The sequence below is a fragment of the Rhinoderma darwinii genome, chromosome 2, assembly GCF_050947455.1.
Source record: "Rhinoderma darwinii isolate aRhiDar2 chromosome 2, aRhiDar2.hap1, whole genome shotgun sequence".
Lineage (NCBI taxonomy): Eukaryota > Metazoa > Chordata > Amphibia > Anura > Rhinodermatidae > Rhinoderma > Rhinoderma darwinii.
Window position 1 is genome coordinate 447,990,863 of NC_134688.1, and position 12,036 is coordinate 448,002,898.

At 41.4% G+C, this 12,036-nt stretch overlaps 1 protein-coding gene and 1 long non-coding RNA gene across 3 annotated transcripts in view; one reads left to right on the forward strand and one right to left on the reverse strand.

Moving 5' to 3' along the window:
• The window catches only part of C2H21orf91 (chromosome 2 C21orf91 homolog), a 47,563-nt gene extending 37,213 nt beyond the window's left edge, over window positions 1–10,350 (reverse strand). The window contains exons 1-2 of one of the 2 annotated variants that reach the window (XM_075854508.1): window positions 10,248–10,350; window positions 245–378 (exon numbers count right to left, since the gene is read on the reverse strand). In XM_075854508.1, coding sequence (XP_075710623.1) covers window positions 245–378; window positions 10,248–10,273 — 160 coding nt within the window. In that variant the 5' untranslated portion in view covers window positions 10,274–10,350. Of the gene's footprint in view, window positions 1–244; window positions 379–9,754; window positions 9,862–10,247 lie in introns of those variants that run through there. The other variant, XM_075854509.1, reaches the window with a different exon arrangement.
• Window positions 10,351–10,626: 276 nt separating this feature from the next.
• Window positions 10,627–11,574, forward strand: LOC142741554 (uncharacterized). The gene is made up of 3 exons (XR_012881194.1): window positions 10,627–10,779; window positions 10,916–11,211; window positions 11,519–11,574. It is a non-coding gene; the product is annotated as an uncharacterized LOC142741554 (long non-coding RNA).
• The last annotated feature ends 462 nt before the right edge of the window (window positions 11,575–12,036 follow it).

The following is a 12,036-nucleotide window of genomic DNA, read 5'->3' on the forward strand; positions in this document are numbered from 1 at the left end:
TTCTAGCTCAGGAAGGATATTTTATACAAACTACAGAACAGACATACTATTACATAAAAACCTCACCCACAATTGCCTTGAAAAATGAAATAAGCACATAATTGGGCATGATAAACATTTGCGCCCACCCCCCACCATAAAAAAATAAAAACTCCGTTAAAAATGTAGCAAATAGGACAAATTCATGTCTTTGAATCTCATCCATATCATGTTATGCAAATGTGACCGGACAAGTCAGTCTTACCCTCAATGCTCAGCTCAAAGCAGATGTGGCAAAACGACAGGGTGTCAATGTCAGTGCCCAGCTTGCAGATACTGCATACATTGTCGTCATTCAAGTCAATGTTCACAAACTGCTCCTCTTCAGTCATGTTGCCCCTGAGACAGAAAAGTTTCAGATAAGAATAAAGAATAGCCATAAGAGACGGTTACAATAATGCCCTTTACAAGGTTATGTACAAAAAACTGCATTACATGAAATACAAATAAGTAACACAGTCAGGATCACTATGCAAACATACTCGTAACATGGACTGATTGATAGCAAGGTGGTATCCCACCTCAGTGACCAACCCCCCATCTATCCAGAGAACACGGGTTCCCTTAACCCTGTTCCGCCTGGTGAGGCGACAGCCGCATTCAGGCAGAGATTAAAGGGTCATTCCCATACCAGACATTTAACGCATACCCACAGGATATGCCATAAATATCTGATAGATGAAGGTCCCAGCAGTCGGACCCCCACATATATCAAGAATGGGGCCACTCGAGCCACGTCCTACCTGGTGAGGCGGCCGCTGGCTGCTGTTTCCAGGAGGGGACTACATGGAGAGGTGGCCACACTGATGCTCGGATGTTTCCGTAACTTCCATCGTACAGCTATAAAAATCTTACCAGTGGCCTGTGTCCCTCTCTGTTGCACCCCCTCTCTCCATAGACTTGTATGTGCAGCGCAACTGTATCTGACTCACTCTCTCTCGGTTCCCGCCTCCTGCTCCCCCCTCCCTTCTCCATAGACTTCTATGGGAAGGAAGTGAAGTGACACCCCCCACTTTCTGCAGTCCCTCAATTCTGCTCTAACCGGGGACAGACCATGCTTGAAAACAGGGGCTAAACCGCAGATTACAGGAAGGGAGACACCTAGTGGCAGTAACTTCACACAGAATTTGCATGGATAAAACAACTACATTTTAACAGGAAGTAAATTACAAAGTTGATCTGTATCAGATATACTATTAGATTAGCATAAATTGTTTGTAAAGTTAGTGTCCATTTAATTAAAGTTGTTGTCCAGTCTTATACAAGGTATCATAATATATATGTCCTGGAACTTTGTATAAGGCTCAGTTGACATCACAACATGTGAACACATTCAGTGTATGCGGCAGGAAGCTCCCAGCGTAGCCATAGGAACCCATTCACCAGACAGAGCCCAAAAGAGGGTCCTTTAGCCTCCGTCAAGGTGCTATGCCTTGGCATCCTTTTCATTATTATTTTTTTAACTGTATAGGAAAGCGTAGCAGACCAATGCAGCCCTTATACTTCTCACAGCTGAGAGTTTGCTACAATTGTATCCAGGCAATCCTCTGAACTAAAAGGGTCTGCATTCTATAGTGATAAATTGAAGCAAACTATCAGCATAGAAAAGAGATTTGTGCAGCGGATATATTTAGGTCACAGAGGATTGCCTGCACTGGATAAAACGGTAGCAAACCCTCAGCTGTAGGAAGAAGTATCAGGTCTGTTTGGTTTTACTGACAGGAAACATTTTGAAAAAGGTAACAAGTTAGAAACAGAAGCATATTAGAACGTTGTAGAACTTTTCATTATAAAATGATTAACGCACGTTACATAAAACCAGAAATCCTTATTTAAAGAGTAAAAAAAAAAAAACGGAATAAAATTGAAACAAAAAAAACCTGTTTTGCAGATAGCCCTAAAAGGGGTTCTTATTTTTATTAGCTATACACGAACTGTGAAAATTTGGTGCCGGTCTTGGGAAATATACGGCAGAGAAGTCTATATAAAATTGCCTTTTTCCGCACAGGTGCTGCGTACTGTATGGATGAATCCTACGCTGCACGTAAATAAACAACCCCTCCCCCACCAGAGCATTCCTGACACAGGGGCTAAATCTAGGAACTCTGAGGTCTGTGCGCACGTGTATCGAAGCATTAGGGTCCATTCAGACGCTGCAGTTGAGGTGCAATTAAAACTGCATGCATTTTTAACGCAATTTGCTCCGTTTTTCGATGGGGTGGTGATTCTTACCTCATCGGAAAATGCAACCAAATTGCCGTAAAACGCATGCAGTTTGAACCGCACCTCAACGTCTGAACGGACCCTAAATATGTGCATGGGTCACTGTTAACCACCGACAAACCCAGCATGCAGCACAGCCCACGTAACCCCATATAGCACCTTCCATATAGAATACCTCAATGAAACCCCCCACAATTTGACAGACGTTAGACACATTGCAGTCACATACAAGAACTGCAGAGACGTTATAGTTTGTGGATTTCCGTGATGCACCAAATCTGAAGCGGTAAGCGGACTGTTCACACACACGCAATGCATTCACTGTGTACATTGTACGTGCCGTTCTTATCTCGCGGCCTACAAAACATGTTTACCACACAGCTACGGTATATAAAAAACACAATTCCTCACAGTTGTGGGACTGTTAACCACAAGTCCATATAGAACAGTAAAATGGTCGGGCAGCAATTTTTTAGAGTAGAAATGCTAGTAGTGTATTGTAGGAAGACAGAAAACGGATGTGTTGATGTATATCACCGTTTTGTTCTTAAAGGGATACGCTCATCTTAGAATGTTATAACATATTGCTAGAATGCCATAACATTGAAATCGATGGGCCTCCAAATTACAGGACCCCCCACTGACCCAGAAAACAAAGGTACAGGGGTCAAGCAAATCTGCTACACAGCAGCGATCCCGGCCTCTCACTGTGCAGGGAACTAGAACACGACTTCAGTCATTGCGGTGTTGTAGTTCCGGTACAGCGGTTGGTGGAGGGAAAATCCATGAAGTTGCTGCACTAGCGATGTGGCCCCAGTCTATATGATACGCCAACCCTTCCTTTAGTGAGGAAACCCCTTTCATATGGTGGTTTGACATTTTGTCGCTCATTTCAGGATTTCTATTGTATTCCTATAAATGTATTTTTTTTTTATTGTCATTTTTTTTCACTTTTTGCCATTTCAAACTTGCTTGGTTAGTGAATGACCCAGAGGTATCGGATAGCCACCAGCATCTATGTCCAGTAATTTTGTACCTGTTGCTCAGCATTTTAACCCCCGTTCCTCCGCAGCCATTTTTCATCTTTGTTTTTTTCTCCCCACCTTCCAAAAGCCATAACTTTTTTATTCTTCCGTCGATATAGGCGCCTGTTTTTTGCGGGACAATTTATTGTATCATAATTACTAGGAAACGAAGAAAAATTCTTTGTATGGAATAGAAAAAAAGTGTGAATCCTCCATTCTTTTTTGGGTTTCGTCTCTACAGCGTTCATTGTGCGGTAAAAACGTCATGTTAACTTCATTTTGTGGGTCAGTACAATTATCGCAAAATCAAATTTATATAGGTGTTTTTATGTTTTACTACTTTTGCAAAGAAAAAAAACGAATGATTGAGCAGGGTGAGGGCTTGATTTTTTTGGCAGGACAGTACATGCGAATTTTTGATCACTTATTACATTTTGTGTGGGAGGAGGTGAAGACGTTTTTTTTTACTACATTCACCATGGGAGTTAAATAATGCTATATTAAATAGATCTGACTTTTATGCAAGCGGCGATATTAATTAGGTTTATTTTTTTTTATTATGTTTAATCTCTGTTAGGGTATGTGCACACACACTAATTACGTCCGTAATTGACGGACGTATTTCGGCCGCAAGTCCCGGACCGAACACAGTGCAGGGAGCCGGGCTCCTAGCATCATACTTATGTACGATGCTAGGAGTCCCTGCTACTCCGTGGAACTGCTGTCCCGTACTGAAAACATGATTACAGTACGGGACAGTTGTCCTGCAGAGAGGCAGGGACTCCTAGCATCGTACATAACTATGATGCTAGGAGCCCGGCTCCCTGCACTGTGTTCGGTCCTGGACTTGCGGCCGAAATACGTCCGTCAATTACGGACGTAATTAGTGTGTGTGCACATACCCTTACAATACCTATGTATTGTAGTATATTGTATTTTTACCGGCACATATTGAAGAGGACCTCTCACTAGGTCATATAAGTTGAACTGGTTATCGGACCTGAATAGCGCGGTCTCCCCGATTCCAGCGCTATTTATTTTTTTTTTCCTGGACTCCATATATGCGAATTTGCTGTAGTTAGCCAATGGGGTGGAGCTAGCTTCCCTGTCTCCGATGCAAACCAGTCCAGGAATAAAAAACAAAACAGAAAAACAGCGCTGGAATCAGGGAGACAGCGCTATTCAGGTCACACAACCAGTTCATCATATATGATTTAGTGACAGGTCCTCTTAAACCATGCCTTTGGGTAGATTTAGATAGAATAATTAAAGGCACTGCGCAACCTTTTCTGATATGCGCAGTGTAAAAAAAAAAAAAAAGTGGATGGGTCTCCAATCACTTTCCGTGCGACTAATTTATCAAGGTTTTTCTCCTCCTTTCCGTTGAGAAAAGCGATTAAAACCCTCTGCCCTATAGTAGCATGCACGCAATGTATTCATCTGGATTGTAATTTTTCTAGAAAATGCAGTCTCCATGCACACATATGTACCGGGGTCCCTCAAATCCTGCATACGGCACCCACAGAACACCGTGCCCCCGGGTCCTTGCACACAGAACAGCCAAGTCTATGAAATCTCCATCGTTGTGCAATAATGGGATATATTAATGCATTTCAAGACAGATTTTTCTAGGAATCTTGAGAAGCTATAAAAGGTACCCCGTACTGATCACCCAGAAAAAAAACAAAAGGCCAGAACAAAATTTTTTTTAGACACATTTTCTACTTCTGGGAATATGTGCTGTAAATGTAAAACAAGCATGTATTACAAACGGGCAAATTACTGGCAACCGGCTGAACTTTACCAATGTTCATGTCAAGATGAGGCCGATCACAGCCGTACACTATCATTTGCAAGTTCAAACACTTCATTGGAGAAATAATCAAGTGAAAAACGCTGGCAGAACTGAAACCGCCTCCAACACGTCCGCAGCAATGAACCGTGCCCAGAGGAGGGATCACGGACTTCTATGGTGGGTGCACACAGAAGAATCCAGTGTTTTACAGGTTCCTGTATCCATAGAGGTCAGCAGAAGGCATGGCAGCAGAATCAGGTAACTCTCAGGCCTGATTTACACGAGCGTGTGCATTTTGCGCACGCAAAAAACGCTGCGTTTTGCGTGCGCAAAAGGCACTTAACAGCTGCGCGTGTCATCAGTGTATGATGCGCGACTGCGTGATTTTCGCGCAGCTGCCATCATTATGACACTCCGTTTGGATGTTTGTAAACAGAAAAGCACGTGGTGCTTTTCTGTTTACATTCAGAGTTTGACAGCTGTTGCGCGAACCACGCAGTTCGCACGGAAGTGCTTCCGTGCGGCATGCATGGTTTTCACGCACCCATTGACTTCAATGGGTGCGTGATGCGCGAACAGCGCCCAAAGAAAGGACGTCGTGAGTTTTACGCAACGCACTAGCGCTGCGAAAACACACGCACTGTCTGCACTGCCGCATAGCCTAATATAGGTGCGTACGACACGCGTGAAAAGCACGCGCGTATATTACGCTCGTGTAAATGATGCCTCAGGCTGTTGTGAAACTACAGCGCCCAACGTGACAATCTTAAACTGCTAGTGTATGTTGGGAGTTGTAGTTTCCCAACAGCTGGAGAAGTGTTCTTATGTACAGTATGTAACAGTACATCTATGTGTGATGATCATTCGCTGCGTATCGTTCTGAACACTTCGTACGCATGCTTTTGACTGACTCACATATGACATGATGTAGCAGAGCCCGCCGCGAGTCCTGACGAGTCCAATTAAAATGCAATATCATTAAAGCAATTAATAGCATAAATCACAAAGAACAATCTTCTGTCGCCTGCTCCGCCACGTTATCTTTGCAACAAGAATTGCACACGGTGTACTTAATCCGATCTAACAAAAAAAAACACCTTGGAGCTTATTCAGACGAGCGTATTATACATCCGTGTGCAGTGCATTTAAAAAAAAACAAAAAAAACAGACAGCACACGGACCCACGCAATTCAATGGGGCTGTTCACACGGCCATTGTTTTAATGGACCGTGTAATTGGCACGTGAAGAAATAGGACATGTCCTATTTTCGTCCGTTTTATGGATCCCTCAATAGACAACTCTATGAGGGATCAGTGAAAATGGGTCCCGCACGGGTGCGACTGACAAGAAAAACTGCAGTTTTTCACGTCCGAGTTTACACTCGTTCGTCTGAATAAGCCCTTAAAGAGGTATGCCGTCTTAAAGGGCGTCTGTCGTCGCATTTTCGCCTCCCATACCGCTAAATAAGGAAGGATGGTCGCTTTTCAAACATACCTATGTTATGTTGCCCAAGTCAGCCCATCACGAACCGTAAAAAAGTGCTTTTAGGCTCTGTTCACAGTGTTTTTTTAATACTGATTTTGATGCGGAAACCGCGTTGGAGTCAGCACAAAAAATACCCCAAATCTTCCTTAACTGATTTCAATGTGAGTTCGAGGCGTTATTTTTTTAATTTCTGGGCAAAAAAAAAAAGAAGAGCATTGTGCCCTTCTTGTAGAGATTTCCACCTCTGAACATTCATTGAAATCAAAGGGAGGTTTAAAAGAACCGCGCCGTTTGTTTGGAGCCTTTTTAATAAAGATTAAAAAAAAAGTTCCCCACGCTATTTCCATTTCCTAAATTAGAAAAAAAATGCGTCAAAAACAGTGTCAAATGACGATGTCAAAACACGCCTGCATATCAAAATCGTCCTCAAAATTCCGGACTGAGGTTTGTGCAGATTTTTTCTGCTTAACAAGAAACACTTTGTGCACATGCCCTTATTTCTCTGGGTGCCGTATGCAAATGAGTCCTGCAATCCAGGAAGTGTCCTGCATTCTACGTGGTTTCTGCTCAGAATGCAGGACACTTCCTGGATTGCAGGACTCTTCAGTGCTCATTTGCATACAGTGCCCAGAGGAATAAACGCACTTCTTTGTGGTTAACGATAGTCTGACTTGGGCAACATATGTATGTAAAAAAAACTATCATCAATCCTTACATAGCGGTATTCGCAGTTTGGGATGGAGGCGAAAATGTAACGACAGACTCCATTTAAAGGTTAAAAAACAACATTCAAACTTCTGACATGTCATAGTGACATGTCAGAAGTTTTGATCAGTGGGGGTCCGAGCATTGAGACCCTCACCAACCGCTAAAACAGAGCGGTGTGAGCGTTGAGCCACTTCGTTTCTGTTTGGCTTTTCTTGGAAAGCCGATGTAGCGGTGTACGGCCCCTTAGACCGCTACATCAGCTTTCCGAGAAAAGCTGAACAGAAACGAATCGGCTCAGCGCTCATGCCGCTTCGTTTTAGTGATTGGTGGGGGTCTCAGTGCTTGGACCCCCACCGATCAAAACTTCTGAAATGTCCCTGACATGTCAGAAGTTTGAACTTTGTTTAACCTTTAAATGGAGTCTGTCGTTACATTTTCGCCTCCATCCCAAACTGCTAATACCGCTATAATGTTACTGGAGTGTCCGGACAGTGAATAGACATTACCTCCAGCCAGGACGCGATGTCTATTCACAATCATATACTTCTCTCTACAACGCCGACTTGATCATATAGTAAAACACACCCAGTTGTCTATTAAGAAACTCATTAGCATAAAGCTAATATAGGTCATAACTCCGTCAAAAATGATTGTTTTTCTAAATAAAAAAACACTGTTGTAATCTACATTACATCGCCGATCACATCATGTACAATATAGGGCACTTATAATGTGGTGACAGAGCCTCTTTAAGGAAAGAGCCAAGCAAGCTGCGTTTACAGTGGATATGTCATAAATGCTTAAAGATGGGAATACCGCTTTAAAGCTGCCCATACACATGCGGTTTTGTTGGTAGACCCTATAGTTTTAGGGGCATCTGCCAACTATGTAATTGGTATGAACACTAGCAGATCCCACAGGGAATCAATTGCAGGGCCAAAAGATGTCCGGCCCTGTTCAACTTTTTCTTAACATCCTCTTTTGGTTTTCTCTGTCGATAAGAAGTGTCACAGATTCCGAATCCTCCCCCTTCATAAAGACTGAGAATGTGTATGTCAAAAGGGAATCATTGCGAATAGTTGTTCCAATATTTTACACTTCGCTTATTTCCCCGTCTGTATAAAACAGACAACATTCAGCTCTGCTACAGCCGCGCAGACACAAAGCTGGGGCTACACGAACCATGCGAAAATCAGAATCAGTACTCTTTTATAGGGGGGAAAAAAAAGTTGCATGCATCACATCTCAATGCGAACCATGATGGAAATTCTGCACAGATCACACGGACCGCGAGTCTCACACGATTCGTGCGCACCTTTTCAGCGCAATTACGTTAACTATTAGATTACTCAACGTATTCAAATGTCTTACAGATATTTGGCCGGCCTAGATCTTTCTATGTAGAATTCCGATAATCTACTGCTAGTTTCCAACATAGAACTGCATTATAATCACAAATCTGAGAAGTTACTTTAGATTATTTTGTATTGGCATGTTATTATGGTTTGTCTTTATTAAATCTCATATATATATATATATATATATATATATATATATATATATATATATATATATATAATCCCCTATAGTACCTATCAGGCCGCATCAATGTCGGTTTTGACTTCATATACACACGATTGGTTGACACAGAACTCAGGAACTATTGATCGTACCAGTGAAAACTTTCTACCTGTCTAGGATTTATTATGTTATTTTCTCAAGAAAAAAAAACGTCCCACGTACATCACAATAACATTATGCACAGTCTATTGTGTGGCTAGAACAAAACCAGGAAGTCCTATACCCTCACCGGGTCCTTCATCAAATCCTTCAGAGAAGACTTTGGGGTGATTTTCTAAGACCACAGCGACAGACACATGAAAATAAGGCTACGCCAGTCAATCAATACCAAATAAACTTTAAAACGATATGTAACATTATAAACTATTTTTGCCACCCTCATCATGTTACAACTACGATACAAAGAAACATCTCAGAACTATAAGTTGTTACATATATAAAAACAAAAACAAACAAACTTTGAAGAAGAAAATACTGTTAAGTTACAAGGAACTGATTTAGAGCCCCCCAGGCAATGGTTCTTACTTTTACCCCCCATGGGGGTCACATTAACATCACAACTCCAGAACACAACAAAGAGAGTAAAGAAACAATGTAGCCAAACAGGAAACAAGGTCTGAATACAGAACAATACTAGAATAAACACACTACAACCAAATAATAAACAATGACCATGTCCAATATACTCCTGAAATACCATCAGACTCTATATAGAGGTGCGATAGTATACAATTATTATGTAATAGGCTTGTATGGCAAGCCAGAAGGTACAATTTCAAGAGTATTGTTAATATCTGCATATAAAGATGCATTATTAGAAGAAAATGTATCTATTACTGGACAGACCTCATCCAGCACACTTGTCAGAGCAGAAGACACAGAAAACAATGTACTTACAGTAAGCTGTAATCTTGTAAGGCATAAGGACGATGCCAGCTCCCCTTCTTACTGTAGTCTTACCCCCTTACTAAAGCAGCATGGACATCCCCAAGTCACCCACTCACTCTACTGGATCATACCAACACTTTCCATAAATTGAGGGGAGACGCTTGTCAATTGAACCGCAACAAAGTAACAACAAAAGCCTTGAGCAGTTTTTTCTTCTCGTTTACAATTACTAATTAATAATTCAATGAGTTGAACAAACTGCGCGGAAGTTGCAAAAAGTAAGAATGCACTTTTCTCCCCTACTTTTAAGAATTATGGTTCAGCCCAAGGCGACACATTACAGAACACTGATACCTAGTAGAGGACGAAACCATTAGAAGGGAGAGAGGGAGTACAAGCAAGATCTTCACAGTTATTATAAGAAATACCAGTTCGTCCAACATGAAGTAAATATAACGTGTCGCTATATATTTGTATTTCTTTAATGGCGATAGTGGTTTACCTCGGTTGACATTCCGTAACCTCCATGGTATTTGGTACAGTCTACTTGTGTATATTCCCGAGGAAAGTACACGCTGTTCTTTACGTCATGAAGAGAGACGTTGTGAAGCAGAACGGAAAGAGACAATGAAAACAGGGAACCCACGTGGCCCCGCCTCCAGAAGCTGATTGGTAGTTGCGGACGTAGTAGAATTGCGTCACGGCTCCGCCCCTTTTCCAATGAACAAATGCCCGACCAGTGTTCCGTGCCCGCCCGTCTGCTTTTTGTGTATGTTTTTACTTTTTTTTTTCCTGTAGTCGCCCGCCCGCCGCATCTATGTGTACCTTGAATTTAATGTATAAAAATATATATAGTTTATGAAATAGGTTTTCATGTAACCCTTTAGTAACCATGCATGTTTTTTTTTTTTTTCAGTTCACTTTTTTCGTAAACTTCTGTATGGCGTTTTTTTATTTTTTTATTTTTAGAGCTCATGTACATGGAAAAGCCGTGTGCACAGACGCTAAAAAGTAGGAACAAAGAATCTGGACAGGTCTGTAACAACATTCAGATTCCAGTTCTCATTTTATACCGACGCTCTTTAAATGAAAGAAGAAATCTGGTTGCTATGGGCAACTGCTCCACTTTTCCTTTGCACCAGTTTTGATAAATCTTTAATTTGTCTACAGCTCCTGAAATCTAAATCTGGCACTGACATTGGCTCACTGTGACATTGTCTTTTATTCATTCGTATGCTATCATGGCACATCTTGACCTTAATTTGCCCCCAGTGGTGTAGCTATAGGGGTCTGTTGCCACTCAGCGTGCTAATAATGAAATACATTCTCTGTACCATGACGCCGACACTTCCTGGTTACGGGCCGGACTCCTTAGACATCACGGACACTTGGTACACTCCGTGTCATGTGAGGGGCGTTCCAGCCAGCGTGGAAGAGCCGGTGCGGAAGATCCTGGAAGACTCCAGGTGAGCTGCAGAGGGGGCCCGTAATATTGTACTGTGCGGTCTGTGAATGCGAAAGAGAGGGGGGCCGTTAAATTACAGGCCCCCCCCTCCTCTCTCTCCTGCAAACTGCACAATACAATACACTACAAACTGTGGGGGGGTCGTGAGTCACTCAGGTCCCATATGGCTTTTTTTTGCAGTACATGTCATATTTTTTAATGGCACCATTTTGGGGTACATACTTTTTTTTTTTTTGGAAAGTTGTAAAATGAAAGCACTTCTGACATTTTTTTTGCGTCATTAACCATGTGATAATTTTATTATACAGGTCACTACGATTAACACTTTTGCGTAATGAAACTACTTTTTCTGGAAAAAAATTGGGTAATATTTTTTTCATCTGTATTGAATAGAATTCTTATCATGCAGAGATGTAATTTCTATTAATGAGAATTATAATATTGCATTTGAAATGTATTGTATGTCTGTGATTGGCTCAGTATGACATTGTACGCTATTGGCTGAATCAGATTTATTGTCACATTGTAAATTATTGGCTGAAATCAAGCCTATTCCCCTTTTGAAAGATATTATTGTAATTGTTTTTGGCAATAAACCTCAGAGGGGTATTTTTCAGCATATTAGCAATGTCTGTGTCTCTTAATTCTCTCCGATATGATCTGATCTGGATAAATTCCCGGAGTGAGTGTTGGTTGGAACACTCGTCTAAAATTTCAGTCTAATATATTTTGAGCCATGACTTCCTCAACACTCAATACACATTTTTTTTTATTTCTTTTTTAAAAAAAACTATATTTAACTTAGTTTAATTAATTTTTTTTTGGT